Source organism: Oncorhynchus keta, chromosome 9 (genome assembly GCF_023373465.1).
Source record: "Oncorhynchus keta strain PuntledgeMale-10-30-2019 chromosome 9, Oket_V2, whole genome shotgun sequence".
Lineage (NCBI taxonomy): Eukaryota > Metazoa > Chordata > Actinopteri > Salmoniformes > Salmonidae > Oncorhynchus > Oncorhynchus keta.
Window position 1 is genome coordinate 27793927 of NC_068429.1, and position 22628 is coordinate 27816554.

The 22628-nt window shown below is 42.0% G+C and overlaps 1 protein-coding gene and 1 long non-coding RNA gene across 4 annotated transcripts in view; both read right to left on the minus strand.

Moving 5' to 3' along the window:
• LOC118388077 (netrin receptor UNC5D-like) overlaps nucleotides 1-22628 on the minus strand; it is a 321459-nt gene that overhangs the window by 94178 nt on the left and 204653 nt on the right. For all 3 annotated transcript variants that reach the window (XM_052525607.1, XM_052525608.1, XM_052525606.1), the window contains exon 2: nucleotides 11776-11982. In XM_052525607.1, coding sequence (XP_052381567.1) covers nucleotides 11776-11982 — 207 coding nt within the window. The remainder of the gene's footprint in view (nucleotides 1-11775; nucleotides 11983-22628) is intronic.
• LOC127931826 (uncharacterized) lies at nucleotides 17233-18252 on the minus strand. The gene is made up of 3 exons (XR_008143214.1): nucleotides 18115-18252; nucleotides 17667-17739; nucleotides 17233-17459 (listed from the first exon to the last, which is right to left on the minus strand). It is a non-coding gene; the product is annotated as an uncharacterized LOC127931826 (long non-coding RNA).

Below are 22628 nucleotides of genomic sequence, written 5' to 3' on the forward strand. Positions count from 1 at the left end.
AAGTACTAGGGATATAACACAGGTACGAAGGATGTAACGCAGGTACTAAGGATTTAACGCATGTACTAAGGATGCAACGTAGGTACTAAGGATGTAACACAGGTACTAGGGATGTAAGACAGGTACAAAGGATGTAACACATGTACTAAGGATGTAACACAGGTACTAAGGATGTAACACAGGTACTAAGGATGTAACACAGGTACTAAGGATGTCACACAGGTACTAGGGATGTAAGACAGGTACAAAGGATGTAACACAGGTACTAAGGATGTAACACAGGTACTAAGGATGTAATACAGGTACTAAGGATGTAACACAGGTACTAAGGATGTAACACAAGTACTAAGGATGTAACACATGTAGTAGGGCTGTAACGCATGTACTAAGGATGCAATGCAGGTACTAAGGATGTAATATAGGTACTAAGGATGTAACACAGGTACTAAGGATGTAACACATGTAGTAGGGCTGTAACGCAGGTACTAAGGATGTAACGCATGTACTAAGGATGTAATGCATGTACTAAGGATGTAACGCATGTCCTAAGGATGTAATGCATGTACTAAGGATGTAACGCATGTACTAAGGATGTAATGCATGTACTAAGGATGTAACGCATGTACCAGGGATGCAACGCAGGTACTAAGGATGTAACACAAGTACTAAGGATGTAACGCATGAAGTAGGGATGTAACACAGGTACTAAGGATGTAACACAAGTACTAAGGATGTAACGCATGAAGTAGGGATGTAACACAGGTACTAAGGATGTAACACATGAAGTAGGGATGTAACACATGAACTAAGGATGTAATGCATGTACTAAGGATGTAACGCATGTACTAAGGATGTAATGCATGTACTAAGGATGTAACGCATGTCCTAAGGATGTAATGCATGTACTAAGGATGTAACGCATGTACTAAGGATGTAATGCATGTACTAAGGATGTAACGCATGTACCAGGGATGCAACGCAGGTACTAAGGATGTAACACAAGTACTAAGGATGTAACGCATGAAGTAGGGATGTAACACAGGTACTAAGGATGTAACGCAGGTACTAAGTATGTAACACATGAAGTAGGGATGTAACACAGGTACTAAGGATGTAACACATGAAGTAGGGATGTAACAGAGGTACTAGGGATGCAACGCAGGTACTAAGTATGTAACACAAGTACTAAGGATGTAACACATGAAGTAGGGATGTAACAGAGGTACTAAGGATGTAACACAAGTACTAAGGATGTAACACAGGTACTAGGAAGTAACACAGGTATCAAGGATGTAACGCATGTACTAAGGATGTAACGCATGTACCAGGGATGCAATGCAGGTACTAAGGATGTAACACCGGTACTAAGGATGTAACACAAGTACTAAGGATGTAACACATGTAGTAGGGCTGTAAGCGCAGTTAGTAAGGATGTAACACAGGTAATAGGGAAGTAACATAGGTACTAAGGATGTAACGCATGTACTAAGGATGTAATGCATGTACTAAGGATGTAACGCATGTACTAAGGATGCAACACAGGTACTAAGGATGTAACACAAGTACTAAGGATGTAACACAGGTACTAGGGATGTAACACAGGTACTAGGGATGTAACACAGGTACTAGGGATGTAACACATGTACTAACGATGTAACACAGGTAGTAGGGCTGTAACGCAGTTAGTAAGGATGTAACGCATGAAGTAGGGATGTAACACAGGTACTAAGGATGTAACATAGGTACTAAGGATGCAATGCAGGTACTAAGGATGTAACATAGGTACTAAGGATGTAACACAGGTACTAAGGATGTAACACATGTAGTAGGGCTGTAACGCAGGTACTAAGGCTGTAACACAGGTACTAAGGACGTAACGCATGTACTAAGGATGTAACACATGTACCAGGGATGCAATGCAGGTATTGAGGATGTAACACCGGTACTAAGGATGTAACACAAGTACTAAGGATGTAACACATGAAGTAGGGATGTAACACAGGTACTAAGGATGTAACGCATGAACTAAGGATGTAACGCATGTAGTAAGGATGTAACACAGGTAATAGGGAAGTAACATGGGTACTAAGGATGTAACGCATGTCCTAAGGATGTAATGCATGTACTAAGGATGTAACGCATGTACTAAGGATGTAATGCATGTACTAAGGATGTAACGCATGTCCTAAGGATGTAATGCATGTACTAAGGATGTAACGCATGTACTAAGGATGTAATGCATGTACCAGGGATGCAACGCATGTCCTAAGGATGTAACGCATGTACTAGGGATGTAACACAGGTACTAAGGATGTAACACAAGTACTAAGGATGTAACGCATGAAGTAGGGATGTAACACAGGTACTAAGGATGTAACACATGAAGTAGGGATGTAACACATGAACTAAGGATGTAACGCATGAAGTAGGGATGTAACACATGAACTAAGGATGTAAGGCATGAAGTAGGGATGTAACACAGGTACTAAGGATGTAACGCAAGTACTAAGGATGTAACACATGAAGTAGGGATGTAACAGAGGTACTAGGGATGCAACGCAGGTACTAAGTATGTAACACAAGTACTAAGGATGTAACACATGAAGTAGGGATGTAACAGAGGTACTAAGGATGTAACACAAGTACTAAGGATGTAACACAGGTACTAGGAAGTAACACAGGTATCAAGGATGTAACGCATGTACTAAGGATGTAACGCATGTACCAGGGATGCAATGCAGGTACTAAGGATGTAACACCGGTACTAAGGATGTAACACAAGTACTAAGGATGTAACACATGTAGTAGGGCTGTAACGCAGTTAGTAAGGATGTAACACAGGTAATAGGGAAGTAACATAGGTACTAAGGATGTAACGCATGTACTAAGGATGTAATGCATGTACTAAGGATGTAACGCATGTACTAAGGATGTAATGCATGTACTAAGGATGTAACGCATGTACCAGGGATGCAACGCAGGTACTAAGGATGTAACACAAGTACTAAGGATGTAACGCATGAAGTAGGGATGTAACACAGGTACTAAGGATGTAACGCAAGTACTAAGGATGTAACACATGAAGTAGGGATGTAACAGAGGTACTAGGGATGCAACGCAGGTACTAAGTAAAAAACACAAGTACTAAGGATGTAACACATGAAGTAGGGATGTAACAGAGGTACTAAGGATGTAACACAAGTACTAAGGATGTAACACAGGTACTAGGGAAGTAACACAGGTATCAAGGATGTAACGCATGTACTAAGGATGTAACGCATGTACCAGGGATGCAATACAGGTACTAAGGATGTAACACCGGTACTAAGGATGTAACACAAGTACTAAGGATGTAACACATGTAGTAGGGCTGTAACGCAGTTAGTAAGGATGTAACACAGGTAATAGGGAAGTAACATAGGTACTAAGGATGTAACGCATGTACTAAGGATGTAATGCATGTACTAAGGATGTAACGCATGTACTAAGGATGCAACACAGGTACTAAGGATGTAACACAAGTACTAAGGATGTAACACAGGTACTAGGGATGTAACACAGGTACTAGGGATGTAACACAGGTACTAGGGATGTAACACATGTACTAACGATGTAACACAGGTAGTAGGGCTGTAACGCAGTTAGTAAGGATGTAACGCATGAAGTAGGGATGTAACACAGGTACTAAGGATGTAACATAGGTACTAAGGATGCAATGCAGGTACTAAGGATGTAACATAGGTACTAAGGATGTAACACAGGTACTAAGGATGTAACACATGTAGTAGGGCTGTAACGCAGGTACTAAGGCTGTAACACAGGTACTAAGGACGTAACGCATGTACTAAGGATGTAACACATGTACCAGGGATGCAATGCAGGTATTGAGGATGTAACACCGGTACTAAGGATGTAACACAAGTACTAAGGATGTAACACATGAAGTAGGGATGTAACACAGGTACTAAGGATGTAACGCATGAACTAAGGATGTAACGCATGTAGTAAGGATGTAACACAGGTAATAGGGAAGTAACATGGGTACTAAGGATGTAACGCATGTCCTAAGGATGTAATGCATGTACTAAGGATGTAACGCATGTACTAAGGATGTAATGCATGTACTAAGGATGTAACGCATGTCCTAAGGATGTAATGCATGTACTAAGGATGTAACGCATGTACTAAGGATGTAATGCATGTACCAGGGATGCAACGCATGTCCTAAGGATGTAACGCATGTACTAAGGATGTAACGCATGTACTAAGGATGTAACGCATGTACTAAGGATGTAACGCATGTACTAAGGATGTAATGCATGTACTAAGGATGTAACGCATGTCCTAAGGATGTAACGCATGTACTAAGGATGTAACGCATGTACCAGGGATGCAACGCAGGTACTAAGGATGTACCACAAGTACTAAGGATGTAACGCATGAAGTAGGGATGTAACACAGGTACTAAGGATGTAACAGAGGTACTAAGGATGTAACACATGAAGTAGGGATGTAACAGAGGTACTAAGGATGTAACACAAGTACTAAGGATGTAACACATTTAGTAGGGATGTAACACAGGTACTAAGGATGTAACGCAAGTACTAAGGATGTAACACATGAAGTAGGGATGTAACAGAGGCACTAGGGATGCAACGCAGGTACTAAGTATGTAACACAAGTACTAAGGATGTAACACATGAAGTAGGGATGTAACACAGGTACTAAGGATGTAACACAAGTACTCAGGATGTAACACATTTAGTAGGGATGTAACACAGGTACTAAGGATGTAACGCATGTACTAGGGATGCAACACAGGTACTAGGGATGCAACACAGGTACTAAGGATGTAACACAAGTACTAAGGATGTAACACATGTAGTAGGGCTGTAACGCAGTTAGTAAGGATGTAACACAGGTAATAGGGAAGTAACATAGGTACTAAGGATGTAACGCATGTACTAAGGATGTAATGCATGTACTAAGGATGTAACACATGAAGTAGGGATGTAACACAGGTACTAAGGATGTAACACAAGTACTCAGGATGTAACACATTTAGTAGGGATGTAACACAGGTACTAAGGATGTAACGCATGTACTAGGGATGCAACACAGGTACTAGGGATGCAACACAGGTACTAAGGATGTAACACAAGTACTAAGGATGTAACACATGTAGTAGGGCTGTAACGCAGTTAGTAAGGATGTAACACAGGTAATAGGGAAGTAACATAGGTACTAAGGATGTAACACATTTAGTAGGGATGTAACACAGGTACTAAGGATGTAACGCATGTACTAGGGATGCAACACAGGTACTAGGGATGCAACACAGGTACTAAGGATGTAACACAAGTACTAAGGATGTAACACATGTAGTAGGGCTGTAACGCAGTTAGTAAGGATGTAACACAGGTAATAGGGAAGTAACATAGGTACTAAGGATGTAACGCATGTACTAAGGATGTAACACATGTACTAAGGATGTAACACAAGTACTAAGGATGTAACACATTTAGTAGGGATGTAACACAAGTACTAAGGATGTAACACATGTAGTAGGGCTGTAATGCAGGCACTAAGGATGTAACACAGGTACTAAGGATGTAACACATGTAGTAGAGATGTAATGCATGTAGTAGGGATGTAAACGCAGGTACTAAGGATGTAACGCATGTACTAGGGATGTAACACAGGTACTAGGGATGTAACACAGGTACTAGGGATGTAACACAGGTACTAGGGATGTAACACATGTACTAACGATGTAACACAGGTAGTAGGGATGTAATGATTCACCAAATGATTCATCATTAGGTTTAGTCTGTCTGGGAGTAAACCATCCTGGTCCGTGACGGGGCTGGTTTTCTTTTTGTAATCTGTGATTGACTTTAGACCCTGCCACATACCTCTTGTGTCTGAGCCGTTGAATTGCGACTCTACTTTGTGTCTATACTGACGCTTAGCTTGTTTGATTGCCTTACAGAGGGAATAGCTACACTGTTTGTATTCGGTCATGTTTTCGGTCACCTTGCCCTGGTTAAAAGCAGTTGTTCGCGCTTTCAGTTAAGTGCGAATGCTGCCATCAATCCACAGTTTCTGGTTTGGGAATGTTTTAATAGTTGCTGTGGGTACGACATCGCCGATGCACTTGCTAATGAACTCGCTCACCGAATCAGCATATTCGTCAATGTTGTTGTTTGACGCAATGCGGAACATACTCAAATCAAATCAAATCAAATGTTATTTGTCACATACACATGGTTAGCAGATGTTAATGCGAGTGTAGCGAAATGCTTGTGCTTCTAGTTCCGACAATGCAGTAATAAACAACAAGTAATCTAACTAACAATTCCAAAACTACTGTCTTAAACACAGTGTAAGGGGATAAAGAATATGTACATAAGGATATATGAATGAGTGATGGTGCAGAGCAGCATAGGCAAGATACAGTAGATGGTGTCGAGTACAGTATATACATATGAGATGGGTATGTAAACAAAGTGGCATAGTTAAAGTGGCTAGTGATACATGTATTAAATAAGGATGCAGTCGATGATATAGAGTACAGTATATACGTATGCATATGAGATGAATAATGTAGGGTAAGTAACATTATATAAGGTAGCATTGTTTAAAGTGGCTAGTGATATATTTACATAATTTCCCATCAATTCCCATTATTAAAGTGGCTGGAGTTGAGTCAGTGTCAGTGTGTTGGCAGCAGCCACTCAATGATAGTGGTGGCTGTTTAACAGTCTGATGGCCTTGAGATAGAAGCTGTTTTTCAGTCTCTCGGTCCCAGCTTTGATGCACCTGTACTGACCTCGCCTTCTGGATGATAGCGGGGTGAACAAGCAGTGGCTCGGGTGGTTGTTGTCCTTGATGATCTTTATGGCCTACCTTTAACATCGGGTGGTGTCGGTGTCCTGGAGGGCAGGTAGTTTGCCCCCGGTGATGCGTTGTGCAGACCTCACTACCCCCTGGAGAGCCTTACGGTTGAGGGCGGAGCAGTTGCCGTACCAGGCGGTGATACAGCCCGCCAGGATGCACTCGATTGTGCATCTGTAGAAGTTTGTGAGTGCTTTTGGTGACAAGCCGAATTTCTTCAGCCTCCTGAGGTTGAAGAGGCGCTGCTGCGCCTTCTTCACGATGCTGTCTGTGTGAGTGGACCAATTCAGTTTGTCTGTGATGTGTATGCCGAGGAACTTAAAACTTGCTACCCTCTCCACAACTGTTCCATCGATGTGGATAGGGAGGTGTTCCCTCTGCTGTTTCCTGAAGTCCACAATCATCTCCTTAGTTTTGTTGACGTTGAGTGTGAGGTTATTTTCCTGACACCAAACTCTGAGGGCCCTCACCTCCTCCCTGTAGGCCGTCTCGTCGTTGTTGGTAATCAAGCCTACCACTGTTGTGTTGTCCGCAAACTTGATGATTGAGTTGGAGCGTGCGTGGCCACGCAGTCGTGGGTGAACAGGGAGTACAGGAGAGGGCTCAGAACGCACCCTTGTGGGGCCCCAGTGTTGAGGATCAGCGGGGAGGAGATGTTGTTGCCTACCCTCACCACCTGGGGGCGGCCCGTCAGGAAGTCCAGTACCCAGTTGCACAGGGCGCGGTCGAGACCCAGGGTCTCGAGCTTGATGACGAGCTTGGAGGGTACTATGGTGTTGAATGCCGAGCTGTAGTCGATGAACAGCATTCTCACATAGGTATTCCTCTTGTCCAGATGGGTTAGGGCAGTGTGCAGTGTGGTTGAGATTGCATCGTCTGTGGACCTATTTGGGCGGTAAGGAAATTGGAATGGGTCTAGGGTGTCAGGTAGGGTGGAGGTGATATGGTCCTTGACTAGTCTCTCAAAGCACTTCATGATGACGGAAGTGAGTGCTACGGGGAGGTAGTCGTTTAGCTCAGTTACCTTAGCTTTCTTGGGAACAGGAACAATGGTGGCCCTCTTGAAGCATGTGGGAACAGCAGACTGGTATAGGGATTGATTGAATATGTCCGTAAACACACCGGCCAGCTGGTCTGCGCATGCTCTGAGGGCGCGGCTGGGGATGCCGCCTGGGCCTGCAGCCTTGCGAGGGTTAACACGTTTAAATGTCTTACTCACCTCGGCTGCAGTGAAGGAGAGACCGCACGTTTCCATTGCAGGCCGTGTCAGTGGCACTGTATTGTCCTCGAAGCGGGCAAAAAAGTTATTTAGTCTGCCTGGGAGCAAGACATCCTGGTCCGTGACGGGGCTGGATTTCTTTCTGTAGTCCGTGATTGACTGTAGACCCTGCCACATGCCTCTTGTGTCTGAGCCGTTGAATTGAGATTCTACTTTGTCTCTGTACTGACGCTTAGCTTGTTTGATAGCCTTGCGGAGGGAATAGCTGCACTGTTTGTATTCGGTCATGTTACCAGACACCTTGCCCTGATTAAAAGCAGTGGTTCGCGCTTTCAGTTTCACGCGAATGCTGCCATCAATCCACGGTTTCTGGTTAGGGAATGTTTTAATCGTTGCTATGGGAACAACCTCTTCAACGCACGTTCTAATGAACTCGCACACCGAATCAGCGTATTCGTCAATATTGTTAACTGACGCAATACGAAACATATCCCAGTCTACGTGATGGAAGCAGTCTTGGAGTGTGGAGTCAGCTTGGTCGGACCAGCGTTGGACAGACCTCAGCGTGGGAGCCTCTTGTTTTAGTTTCTGTCTGTAGGCAGGGATCAACAAAATGGAGTCGTGGTCAGCTTTTCGTGATCGAAGCAATCTTGAAGCGTGGAATCAGATTGGTCGGACCAGCGTTGAACAGACCTGAGAGGGGGAGTTTCCTGTTTTAGTCTCTGTGTATAGGCAGGGAGCAACAAAATGGAGTCGTGGTCAGCTTTTCCGAAAGGAGGGTGGGGGAGGGCCTTATATGCGTTGCGGAAGTTAGAATAACAATGATCCAGGGTTTTACCAGCCCTGGTTGCACAATCGATATGCTGACAGAATTTAGGGAGTCTTGTTTTCAGATTAGCCTTGTTAAAATCCCCAGCTAAAATTAATGCAGCCTCAGGATATGTGGTTTCCAGTTTACATAGAGTCAAATAAAGTTTGTTCAGAGCCATCGATGTGCCTGCTTGGGGGGGAATATATGCTGTGATTATAATCGAAGAGGAATTCTAAGTCAGGTGAACAGAAGGACTTGAGTTCCTGTATGTTGTTATGATCACACCACGTCTCGTTAATCATAAGGCCCCTCTTCTTACCAGAAAGATGCTTGTTTCTGTTGGCGCGATGCATGAAGAAACCAGCTGGCTGTACCGACTCCGATAGCATGTTTCGAGTGATCCATGTTTCCTTGAAGCAAAGAACGTTACAGTCTCTTATGTCTCTCTGGAATGCTACCCATGCTCCGATTTCATCAACCTTGTTGTTAAGGGACTGGACTTTGGAAAGTAGTATGCTCGGGAGCGGTGCGCGATGTGCCCGTCTCCGGAGCCTGACCAGAAGACCGCTTCGTCTGCCCCTTTTACGGCGTCGTTGTTTTGGTTTGCCGGCTGGGATCTGATCCATTGTCTTGGGTGGTGGGCAAAACAGAGGATCCGCTTTGGGAAGTCGTATTCCTGGTCGTAATGATGGTGAGTTGACGTTGGTCTTATATCTAGTAGTTCCTCCCGACTGTATGTAATAAAACCTAAGATTACCTGGGGTACCAATGTAAGAAATAACACGTACAAAAACAAAATACTGCATAGTTTCCTAGGAACGCGAAGCGAGGCGGCCATCTCTGTTGGCGCCGGAAGTATAAGTAGGTTAGTATTGTGGAGTATTACTTTTTTTGCAGTATTACTTTAGTGCCTTATTGCAAACAGGATGCATGTTTTGGAATATTTTTGTTCTGTACACTGTCAATTAGGTTAGTATTGTGGAGTAAACTACAATGTTGTTTATCCATTCTCAATTTTCTCCTATCACAGCCATTAAACTCTGTAACTGTTTTAAAGTCGCCATTGGCCTCATGGTGAAATCCCTGAGCGGTTTCCTTCCTTTCTGGCAACTGAGTTAGATAGGAAGCCTTTATCTTTGTAGTGACTGGGTATATTGACACACCATCCAAAGCATAATTAATAACTTCATCATGCTCAAAGGGATATTCAATGTCTGCTTTTTTTATTTTGACCCATCTACCAATAGGTGCCCAAGTTTGCAAGGCATTGGAAAACCTCCCTGGTCTTTGTGGTTTAATCTGTGTTTTAAATTCTCTGCTCGACTGAGGGACCTTACAGATAATTGTGTGGGGGACAGAGATGAGGTAGTCATTCAAAAATCTGGTTAAACACTATTATTGCACACAGAGTGAGTATATGCAATTTATTATGTGACTTGTTAAACACACACACACAGTTTTGTATTGCTATCCTGCTGGGGACCAAATAATTGGTTACCATCTAAAGTCCTATTTTCCCTAACTCCAAAACCTAAATCTAACCCTAACCTTAACCCTAAACGTAACCTAATCCCACAATCTATCCCTAAAATGAACCCTAATCCTAACTCCTAAACCTAACCATAACCCCTAACCCTAACACTAACCCCTATGCCTAAAATAAAATGTTCCTCCTGGGGACCGGCAAAATGTCCCCACTTGTCTGAATGTTCCTTGTTTTACTATCCTTGTGATTACCCACAAGGATAGTTAAACAAAAACACACACACACACACACAGCTCAGATAGATCCAGCTCAGATAGATCCAGCTCAGATAGATCCAGCTCAGAGAGGACCAGCTCAGATAGATCCAGCTCAGAGAGGACCAGCTCAGAGAGGACCAGCTCAGATAGATCCAGCTCAGATAGATCCAGCTCAGATAGATCCAGCTCAGAGAGGACCAGCTCAGATAGATCCAGCTCAGATAGATCCAGCTCAGATAGATCCAGCTCAGAGAGGACCAGCTCAGATAGATCCAGCTCAGATAGATCCAGCTCAGATAGATCCAGCTCAGATAGATCCAGCTCAGAGAGGACCAGCTCAGAGAGGACCAGCTCAGATAGATCCAGCTCAGATAGATCCAGCTCAGATAGATCCAGCTCAGAGAGGACCAGCTCAGATAGATCCAGCTCAGATAGATCCAGCTCAGAGAGGACCAGCTCATCAGCAGCAGATTTTAATTTAGATTGTAGAATGGATGCGTTTATGCAACAAATGTTATTGCATATCGAACCGAATCGCATCGATTCTTTCTTCTAATCAAACCAAATTGCGCTGAATAGTTTCAAACTAAAACGTACTTTTCCTGTATCGTATCGGAGCCCATGTATCTTGATACGAATGGAAACGGGAAAGATGCACATCCCTAGAAGGTATACACACATATACACACACATCAGAGACATGAAGGAGCCAGATGGGAAGGTAACTGGACAAAAGCAGACACCAGACAATACAGATTTAGAGACGGAAGGAGCTCGATTGTAACTGTGTGGGACAAAATTGCCACATGGTGAGGCAATAATATTTTAAGGGTTGGACTGAAGCATGGTCAATAAACTGCATTTTAACCCTCGTTTTATCACTTCAAATGAAATGATAGACTATGGGGAGATTGGGATGAAAAACACAGTGTTTCTGTGTGTGTATGTATATTTTTGTGTGTATGTTTGTGTGTGTGAATACATATTTGTGTGTGTATGTGTGTAAGCATGTGAATGTACAGTATATGTGTTTGTGTGGGTAGGTGCATAAAAGTGTCTGCATTCATGTGCATGAGTTTCTATGTCACATCAGTGTGTGTCCCACCTGTGCCCTCGTCAGTGTGTTCCTGAGACTGGTGCTGGCTCTGGTGGACCCACTCCCCATTGCACTTGAAGAAGATCTGCAGGGCTGGCCTGGCCCGGCACTTGAGCTTGATGGGGTTGCTCTTGACGATATAGGCATCATCGGGCTCCTGCAGGAAGTGGGGGAGGGTCCCTGACGTACCATGCTGCAGAGCATCACTCCTGGAACCTGGAGACAAGGAACATGACATTAGACTAGAGTATAGACTAGATAGAGTAGTGTAGAGTACAGTATAATAAAGTAGATTAAAGTAGAGTACAGTAGAATAGAGTAGAGGGGAGTAGGGTAGTGTAAAGTAGAATTCAGTAAAGTAGGTTAGGGTGAAGTAGACTAGAGTAGGTTAGAGTAAAGTAGAATATTAGTAACGTTCCACAAATATCGATAATACAGTAACCCAAACGCCTCAAATGTGTCTCAAAAGTACATCCATAACAAAACATTTGCAACATTGTCTAATGAATAAGGAAAGTGTGTGAGATGATGACACCCAACTCAGCCTCACATTTCCATAGAAAACACTCCCACAATAGCCGCTGCTCAACCACCTCAACATGATGACAGTCTACACCTCATTGACACTCTTTGATCTTTCAAAAGGCAAGTCCTTCACAATCTGTTCATTTCAGAGAGCGATTTGGTAACAATAATTAACTGCAATAATTCCTATGTCTGACAAACAATAATCAGGTGTGTGTATGTACAGTGTGTGTCTGTGTATGTGTGTGTGTGTAATGTATGTGTAGCAGGTGTAATTATACTCTGACTAATCTCCCGCTTTGCTTTCCTCCTGTAACCTCTCATGTACTGTATGCGTGAGATAGAGCTCTGCATCGGGTTGGATACCCACGGTTACCGCGGGTGAGCCGCAAAAAACTCAGCTGGTGGGTGAAATTAAAACATTCGGCTCGCAGTTCAGAACAATTACATTGCGGGTCGGAAACATTTTAAATCAAGATAATAATGCATTCTGTTGTGTTGCATTGTGTTGTGAATTCCATTCTGTGAGCGGTGAGGCAGACATAAGGCTACCAGTAACGCACGTATTGAGAGTGTGTGGAGCAGGGAACCTTCTAGGGCTGTGACGGTCATGGAATTTTGGATGACGGTAATTGGCCAGCCAAATTAAGGCTGTCACTGTGATAACTGTTCCAATCTCTCCGCTCCCGACTGCCTGTGCTGCCATAGAAATAGATTGAATAGAACAGTCGTCCCCATTCAAGTCAATGATGGCATAATGGGTGGACTGCCGGCCATTGCGAGCGTACCCATAGGAGCAAAACAGGAAGTAAAATATGCGCTAAAATATGTGCTGTGATTTGTTGATTCAACTCAACTCAATCACAAAAAATACATTCCATTGCATGAGCCACATTCTCTGGTCTGATGAAACCAAGATTGAACTATTTGGCCTGAATGCCAAGCACCACGTCTGGAGGAAACCTGGCACCATCCCAACGGTGAAGCATGGTGGTGGCAGCATCATGTTGTGGAGATGTTTTTCAGCGGCAGGAACACTAGCCAGGATCGAGGGAAAGATGAACGGAGCAAAGTACAGAGAGATCATTGAAGAAAACCTGCTCCAGAGTGCTCAGAACTTTAGACTAGGGTGAAGGTTCACCTTCCAACAGAACAATGACCCTAAGCACACAGCCAAGACAATGCAGGTGTGGCTTCGGGACAAGTCTCTAAATGTCCTTGCATGGCCCAGCCAGAGCCTGGACTTGAACCCAATCGAACATCTCTGGAGAGACCTGAAAATAGCTGTGCAGCGACGCTCCCCATCCAACCTGACAGAGCTTGAGAGGATCTGCAGAGAAGAATGTGAGAAACAAAATGTGGAAAAAGGTCAAGGGTTCTGAATACTTTCTGAATGCACTGTATGTGTGTGATCGAGGGGTATGTCTCTTTATAAGTAGCGGGGTGCACTCTCCAGCTCTCGGGGTGCACTCTGCACTCTCCAGCCAGGATTATAGCTAGCCGAGTTTCTCTCCAACATCTAATCCATCTCCTCCCTACAGAAGCTTTCCTGCAGGAGGAAGACTCCTGATTGAAGGGAAAAGATAAATGACTGTGTATGTGATGGACTGGGTGTGTGTGTGTGCTGCATGTATGTGTCTGTGTGTGTATTTGATGTTCTAATTTGTGTGTGTGCGTTTGATATTCTGACTGTGTGTGTTCTGGCTGTGAAAATAACAGCCCTCACTGGCGTCTACCTCCCTCTTCCCCATAGTGCTACGCTCTTTCTCTCTCCCTGGTTCATGGAACTGAACAAAGAGACATCCTTTTAATTTAGAAATGACTACCCCGGGCTACTGTAGCTACTTGTTCTTTTCTGGAATGCTCCATTTTGTTGGTGTGTGGCGAGGTGACATGCATTATTTGTGTTTGAATAGCAACAAAACACATATGCCAGCACACATCCACACACTGACAGAGAAATATACAGAAACATAGGTGTGCACTGCACACAAATGCACACACGGACAGACGGATGCGTGTATACGTCTCAGTACCAAGCCATTGTGCTGTTGCTCTGCTACCTTACAATCCTGTTACAGCTGCTATTCTCCTGTCATTTGCTAGCTAGAGCATCACTTGGTAAGAATAAGTACTTATTATTGGGATTGTGTAATCTGATCCTAGATCTGTGGTAAGGGTCAGCGTCTGAAAGACAGGCTAGTTGGCAAGGTTTTGGCCCTTTAACTGCTGATGTTATGGCTCTCCCATCCGCCATACTGACAGTGATTATCTAGGGTCATCTGATTCATGTGGCCAGTATGTGTGTGTGTGTGTGTGTGTGTGTGTGTGTGAGTGAGGGCTAAAAGAGAAGACAATCCACCTCGCTGACAGGATAGACCGCCGCTACGCTGTGTTTCCACGGTGATCTACGACCGATGGGCCATCCGGGCAACAGCGCGCAGGGTCCGCAGAGATACATCTCAGCATGGGAGGGGGGGGGAACAAGATGTCACGGGGGATCACCAGTGGCAACCCGTCATTCAGGGCCGGTGGGGCAGAGCATAAAATGTTGCCTGTTTGGCATGTTATTTTGGCATTAATAAGAGTAACTTATCGGTGTGCAAACAATGTGAAAAAATTATAATTGAGTTAATAAAGCTGCATACAAACATTGTCTCTTTTTTGCTTTCTTGACTAAGGTAGCTCCGAAATGCAGGTATTTCAGCCTAGCTCTATACAGAGTGTTGGGGTTGGTAATGTTCTATAGTTGTGCCAATCAGCGTTCCGTCACTCATGGGGACACTACTTCACCAGTAAATCTACCGGGATAACTCAAAAATTCAAGCCCCTTGGGTGCTGCCTTAGATTTACATTAGAAGTGCCCATCCAAGAATGCTCAAGGTCATTGGCCACAGATAAAAGTATGTAAAATCACGTTATATCTACCGTAGCTTTGATTGGATTGATCATGTCAACATCATACTTTAAAAATCTTAGCTAGTAAGCTGGAGAAGCAGCCATCAATCATCATGAATCACGTTGACAATCTACTGCCAAATACTTTTCAATTAGTGTCATATTATCGATAAAATGTATGGGTTCTCATCGGCCATTGGACATAAACATTACACAACAAAATGGACATTTCAAATTCAACAATGAGTGGTTTGGAAGGAATCAGTGGCTAACTGCAAGCGTTGCAAAGCAATCACTAGCCTGCTATTTAGTGAAGTGGGTGTGTGATCCAAGTCTGGGTTTAAGGGTCTCTTTTCAAAGCTTAAAAGGTCAAACATTCACATGCAGAAAAGGTTGAATACATTTGCCATGCTGTCAATCCATCATGATTTCTGCCGCATTCAAAACAGCAGGAAACTCGGAACTGGGATATCTCAGACTTCAGTGAGTTTAAGACAACTGGAACTTGGAAAAAAACTAGCTCCGACTCTGAAAATACTTTTTGAACGGTCATCCAACTCGGAAACTTTAAATCAGCGACTCTCAACTAGTACAGTGGTTCCTCCTTTAAAAATGGTGAGCTTACACTGTGGACTTAGAGGTACCCAGCGTCACAGCTTCATTACTCCAGACCACTACAAAGGGGAGTTAGAGCACTCATTATGCATTTGGGTCCCAATGTTTATATATGACCAATCATATCGAGTCGTTCCAATGACGAATTTGACACGAGCCACCCATCCATTGTGACTTTCTTCAGCAAAGATGGCTGACAAAACATTACGGTGGAAGCAAATGTAAGTAATTATGACATCATAGCGAGCCAAGCAAAACATTGAGAGGAATATGTTAGTTAATGAAAAGACAAACGATTGTGCATATTTTTTTGTCAGAAAGTTCATTTACAAAAATGGCTATTTAGCAAGTTAGCTGACTAGCTAACATTAGCCAGCTCGCTAGCTGGTGTTATGGCATGAGTATGACATTGTAATTTGTGTTGTTTAATGTTTTAGGGACTCCTGAGAAAACCAGCAAACCAGGCTGTCGTCTTGGAAAACAGTGGATGTAAAGAATCTAGCCAGCTAAAGCGTTTACTGCAAATTGAATGTACAATTGTGTAAGCTTGCCTTGCTGTGCAATGCAGCTGAAGTAACATAGCTAGCTAACTATTTACTTGGTAAATGTGCAGTTGAGGTTCAAAATAACTGTATGCATATGGATGTGTGGCTAGCTACAGTATGTAGCCGATCTGTGTATGGACCCTAAAACGTTAGGTTCTGAACAAATATTCATACCAATCTATGAACCTCAGCTATCAAAGTTGTTGTATCAACGTCAAGTCTGAATGGCATTGATGAAGCCTATGGATAGAGTAGAATATAATAACTTTATTGCTCCAAGGATGCAAGTCCAAATACAATGACTGTAGTTATTACCACGCATGAAATTCCCACATTGTAGCCTGTACATTGAATATATTCACTGATCACGTACTTTTCCTTGGCAAATAAAGGTACGGTTCCGGTATGAATCTCTGTGAGACATTCTTTTTCAGTCATATCCAATACCAGGTGTATCAAACTCCATTCTTTGAATGATGCTGTGTCTGCATGAATGTATTACAATTATACACTTCAACAATGTTTACCACTCCTACTCCTGGGACATCAATGATTACACATTGTAACTATGCAATAGACTAGAAACATGATTTAAGTGAAGGCTGATTTGTAATTCATATATACAGACCAAAAATCTGCATATCTAACTCCCTTCATCTGCATTAATCGGAAGACACAGGATAATATTTCAATGAGATACTTAATTTCAACCAGCGGAGAATGTGAAACGCTTTATTGAAGTAAGTTAATTATCCAGGTGTTATAAATACATAATATATTAAAATTATGATAACTGTAATATTATATTAGAAATACAAGTTCAATCTGTACTTCAATGCACATATGGTATGTATTATGAAACAAGGAAGAAAGACGAGGTGGGGAGAGAGATGTAGAAGACAGAAAAGGAAGGAGGTAAGAAAAGAGGTAGACAGCATATGATTAATGAACTATAGTGCTACCCTAATATTCTCTCAGTTCATCACAATTACAGTGTTTCTAGCAGTGTCTCCTAACCAGCCTTGGGACCCCAGTTGGCCCAAAGGTTATCTTAAGAGCGGGTGTGGTGGCGATGACGGGACTGGCTTCCTCTCTCACATTAAAACATACCTGCAAACGAGAGACAGATGGATAGAGAGAGAGCATGATTAAGCCTTGTTTTTTTTTATTCTAACACAGTCAGTCATCACAATCATAAAATGCAAAAATGACCTTGGATCATTAACTCTGGGACATGGCCTACATCTCTATCTGTATTTCAATGTAAAGCATCTCTTTAATAATACTTTCTGTTGACCCGACCAAGTGACCTCTCACCTATGATCATGCTGTTCCCTCTGTGTTAGCCAGTTCAGATGCGGGAGGGGTTCACCAAAACACCTGATATAATCTAGAGGATTAAGGGAGAAGGGGGAGAGGGATGAAGTGAAGGAGAGACTGTTATTGTGTGTGTGTGGTCTCACCTGGTGTCCATACTAAGTAGCTACAGAGTACTTTATGCTGAAAAACAGACACATGGGGACAAACAATAGCAGATAATGTTATTATTAGACATAAATAGCACTTGAAGCTTGATGATGACTTGGCAGCAACAGATAGCAACAGATCGTCACGTGAAAATGGCTGAATGTTTATGTGGTGTAAATCTGAAAATTAGCAGCTGACATCTTAAGGTTTTTTTAATTAATGCATGTGAGACAGGTTCCATGTACATCAAGACAGGCAGAGAGAAAGAGAGAAAAAGAACACAGAACAGTTGAATTACCTCTGGTTATGGACACATCTGCCAGCAATAAAGCTTCCCGCGGCCTGTTCCTCGGACAGTGAACATCTGGCAATATCTACATTTGCGACCCCTTTATCAGTTTGCACTCTGAAAGTAAAGAAAATAGCTTATTTTTTGTAGATATGAAAACAATGAGATATGACCGTTCAATCTAAAGAAACAGATTTTTCAGGATACGTCAGCACAGCACAGAAAGCTTAATGCCAGACTGCTATTGTGGTTGTTCATTAGGTGATGGGAAATATGCAATATGTATACAACATAATATTCCTTGAAAATCCCTCTATACCGCCAAAGATGACAATATTGTATCTTGAAAAAAATGCATTGGAATTAAAAGTGAAATGTTTAACCTATTAACCTGCTTCCTTATTCATGTATTACCAGTTGATGAAGAACAACTCCAATTTAATACATCATTGAAAATTTGTCTACGAATAAGTAAGAATAAAAAGTTTAAATAACTTCTTAGATTTGATGGATAAATTATACATCTTAGTACCTTATCAATTTATCAATGTGGACGAGAGACAGGGGAGTAGGAACAGAGTATTTTTGCTGAGCAATGCAATGAAGCTGGATTATTCTGGCAATGATACCTGCACCGTCTACACGCTGCAGAGACTCCCTAACTCTTCACCATTGTACACGAAGGCCCATTGCTCTGAGACTTCCTTTGACCATTCTAAAGCCCACATGGGGCATCCTGGCCTTAATGGCACTGACTTTCTGGTCTAACTCTTCATCTGACAAAACAGAATAGCATTCCCTGACAGACATATTGTGTTCTTTCATCCTTCTGTAAAAAAAAGCTAACCGTTACACTGTCATGAAATTTGATTATATATCGACTATGAAACAAATAGGACATGGCCTGATTATGAGTTGCCATGAAAGAAAGTTAGATTAATTCAACTGAAAATGGCGAGAACAGGCGTTCGTAGCTAAATACTTTTGGTTAGCCTGAGAATAAAAATGGCATGATTTATCATTCTAAGGTATGTATGCATGTAATATAGTAGAATGTTACGAACCGACACTGAATCGTGGGAGCTAACTACTAGCTATGAAAAAGTTGGACAGAAGAACGCCCAGTGCTGCTTACCTGAGATGCCATCATCACACAGTCCTTCTTCGTCGGTGTCCGCTATGACTTCCTTTGTGTCGGAAAAAAGTAGCTTTCAGAACAATTATTTTTTATTGAAAATAAAAACGTTCACTCTTGACAAAAATACACAAATGTACCTCCATAGCATTTAACAATTTCCCTTTGAATAACCAGACCTTCATACAAACTTGCTCTGCAGAATTCTTGACACACAACCAAAGATGCTGCCATATCCTGCCAGCACGCCCACAAATGAGCCACTCAGGCACAGAATGACACTACCCAATGTAATAAAGTAATGACTTTTCAAACAAGTTACCTTACACGTTATGTTGGCTGACAATTTGTTAGCTACGCTGTCCTTACGAACCACATCATTACAGCAGTATGTACCGGTATGTTAGCTAGCTACCTAACGTTAGTAGTTTTACATCAAACTTGCCAGTATATTACCTATAGGCTATCTAACTACCCAACATTTATTGACTTGATTATTCCCATCACTTTTAGCTTAGCAAAATGGTATAGTTTTTGTGCGTTGTCAATGAACATTCGGGTGCTTTCGTAAATTTGCTCTGGCTATCTACACCGATTTCAGAGCACTCTCATCTGAGTGTGCCAGAGTGCAGAATAATGGATTTACGAGTGCTCAACACCCGTTTAATATGGCCCGGGTCAGTAAATGATGGCAAAAAAGCGTAATTAAATTGTTTCCAGCAGCACAGTTACAGTCACCAACACTCTGGTTAACACGAAAACTGCCTTACCAGGTCTGCTATGGTGAGTAAAATGGTCAGAATGGTCTCATTTGTGTATGAAAATAGCTAGACAACGTTAGCTTGGGTGCTTGACAGCCGTTGTAAGGCCAGAACGATCAAATCAACCCTACTCCTCAGCCCGAACGTCCAGTTTGCGCTCCGAGAGCGAAACGGTCCGAATTTACAAACTGACAACACTCTGAATATATGAGCTCAGACACTCCAGATTGAATTTAAGAACACACCCAAAGTCAAAAAATGTCTAACTAGTAATTTGTTATGCTAACTAACTTGCAAGAGGTTGCATACAGTAGCAACCGCATCAACTACTGATAGAGAAGCAGAGAAGGCAAAGAGTAGCACGTTCAACTGAAAGTTCGGTTACACTACAATTAGGGTGTGGAAATGTTATACCCCTTAGATATTAATTTAGAATCCTCCAATCCACTTATGCTGTAGCCTATTCCCGCCATCACGTTGTACAGCGCAATATTTGGACACACCTACTCATTCCAGGATTTTGATTATTTTTTTTACTATTTTCTACATTAAAATAATAATAGTGAAGACATCACAACTATAAAATAACATATATGGAATCAGAACAAAGTAGGACAGCCTACTCCTTCCTCCCCGTCGGGGAATTGAACCCCGGTCTCCTGTGTACCCTGCCCCCACAACACAGGGAGTCTTTAGCTAAATAGCCCAGTACTGTGCTGCAGATCATCACGTTGTACAGTGCCATATTTTCTGTTCCATCCTAACGGAAACCCATAGGGTTTTTTGTTTTTCTTGGAATTGAAACACCATAATATTAATCAAATAAATTAAGCAAGTACCAGTCAAAAGTTTGGACACACCTACTCATTCCAGGATTTTTCTTTATTTTTTACCTATTTTCTACAATGTAGAATAATAGTGAAGATATCACAACTAAGAAATAACACATAGAGAATCAGTTAAGAACAAATTCTTATTTACAAGGACAGTTTACCTCTTCCTTCCCGTTGGGGAATTGAACCCCGGTCTCCAGCGTGCCCTCCCCGTCTCTGGTAATGCCAATATGGAAGACTATCGAATGCTTCTCAAAGATGCCCTCTGGTGGTAAAACTAACACTAACTTGCATTAACAGACAAAATGTTTACTCACACACCCGCAACCCATTTAAAACCTCTGGGTCGTGAGTGAATAAGAAAAATATAATATAATAATAATAATAATAATACAAAAAAAGATATATACTCCAGTCAAATTTAAATGACTAAACAACTAAAAGCAGGTAGAGTGATTAAATAACTTAATCTCTGAAAATGTTTTCTTCAATCACTGTATTTTCAATATGTGACTCGTTTCAGGAACTACTTCACAGGAGACGCATTTAGATGCTTTCTGGAACCTGTGAACTTTCATGTACCGTAATAAACTTGTATGCCATTTGTAAATACGAATAAAGTTGTTAACATACGAGCCTAGTTGGTTTATCCATGGAAAAAGACAGGAACCTTTCCACTAGCCATGGTTTAGTTGAGATAATGGATGGGTTGGACATGCCGAGATGAGTTCGGATTGGTCTGCCATGTAGCATGCTTCTGTCTATAACATGAACTGCTCAGAATGTGAAGAGAATCCTTTCTACCACAGCTTTTTTTTTTAAAGATATCATGAATAACAAAAGTGTTGCAACGTTGAGCCAAATTGGTTAGCTTTAGCTACCTGTATATATTTATGGATGGTGGCTAGCTATGACAATTAGTTTGTATTGCTAATAGTATGGGTTGGAATTATTGCTTAGTTCACTTGGAAATGTACGACTTCAGTGCAGACAAGACAACTGGGAACTTGAAAAAAAAACAACCTCCAACTGGGAAAAATCGGTTTGAACGGTCATCCAACTCAGAATTCCAACTCGGGAACTCTGGCCTTTTTCTGTAGCCCCGACTTTCCGACCTGAAGCCCAGTGGCATCATGATTTGACCTTGTATTTTTACAAGTTCTTGTCTTGAAATCACCCTTGGGTTCATTTTTTAGCTAGCTTGATAGCTACATGTCTAAACATATTACATGATCCATCAAGTTAGCCAGGTATGTGTTTGGGTGATTACGGTCATCTATTCTATTTCATGAACATGTGTACATGTCTAGACAATAGTGATACTGCTACTATGCAAGTAACCATTTCACTGTACCGTTTACACTTTCTGTATCCTGGGCATGTAACAAATAAACTTAGATTTAATTTGATAAATTGTGTTTACCAGAGACGGTAATGTGAAAAACAACATGACCTGCACCAAAGTCAGATTAAGATATAGGCCAAGGACTGCTTTCACCACTTTTAGTCTTGAAATATTTGGTTGTTCACGACGCTAACTCACTCTAGTTACCACATGTCCTCACATGTGAATCCTGATGGATGGGGTTTAGCGGGTGTAAACGATGCTGAATGGGTGTAGACAAAGAAGTGTTCTCCAGTAGGTGTACCAAAACATTCAAGGGCCATTTTCTCAAAGGTGGGGTTTATCAAGTTTATCAACTTTGAAAGCATAATTACTTTCTCAATGTTCCTCAACTGCAGTGTTTGATATACCATTTTCTAGCTTTGAGTTTGTATTTTTATTCTATGTAA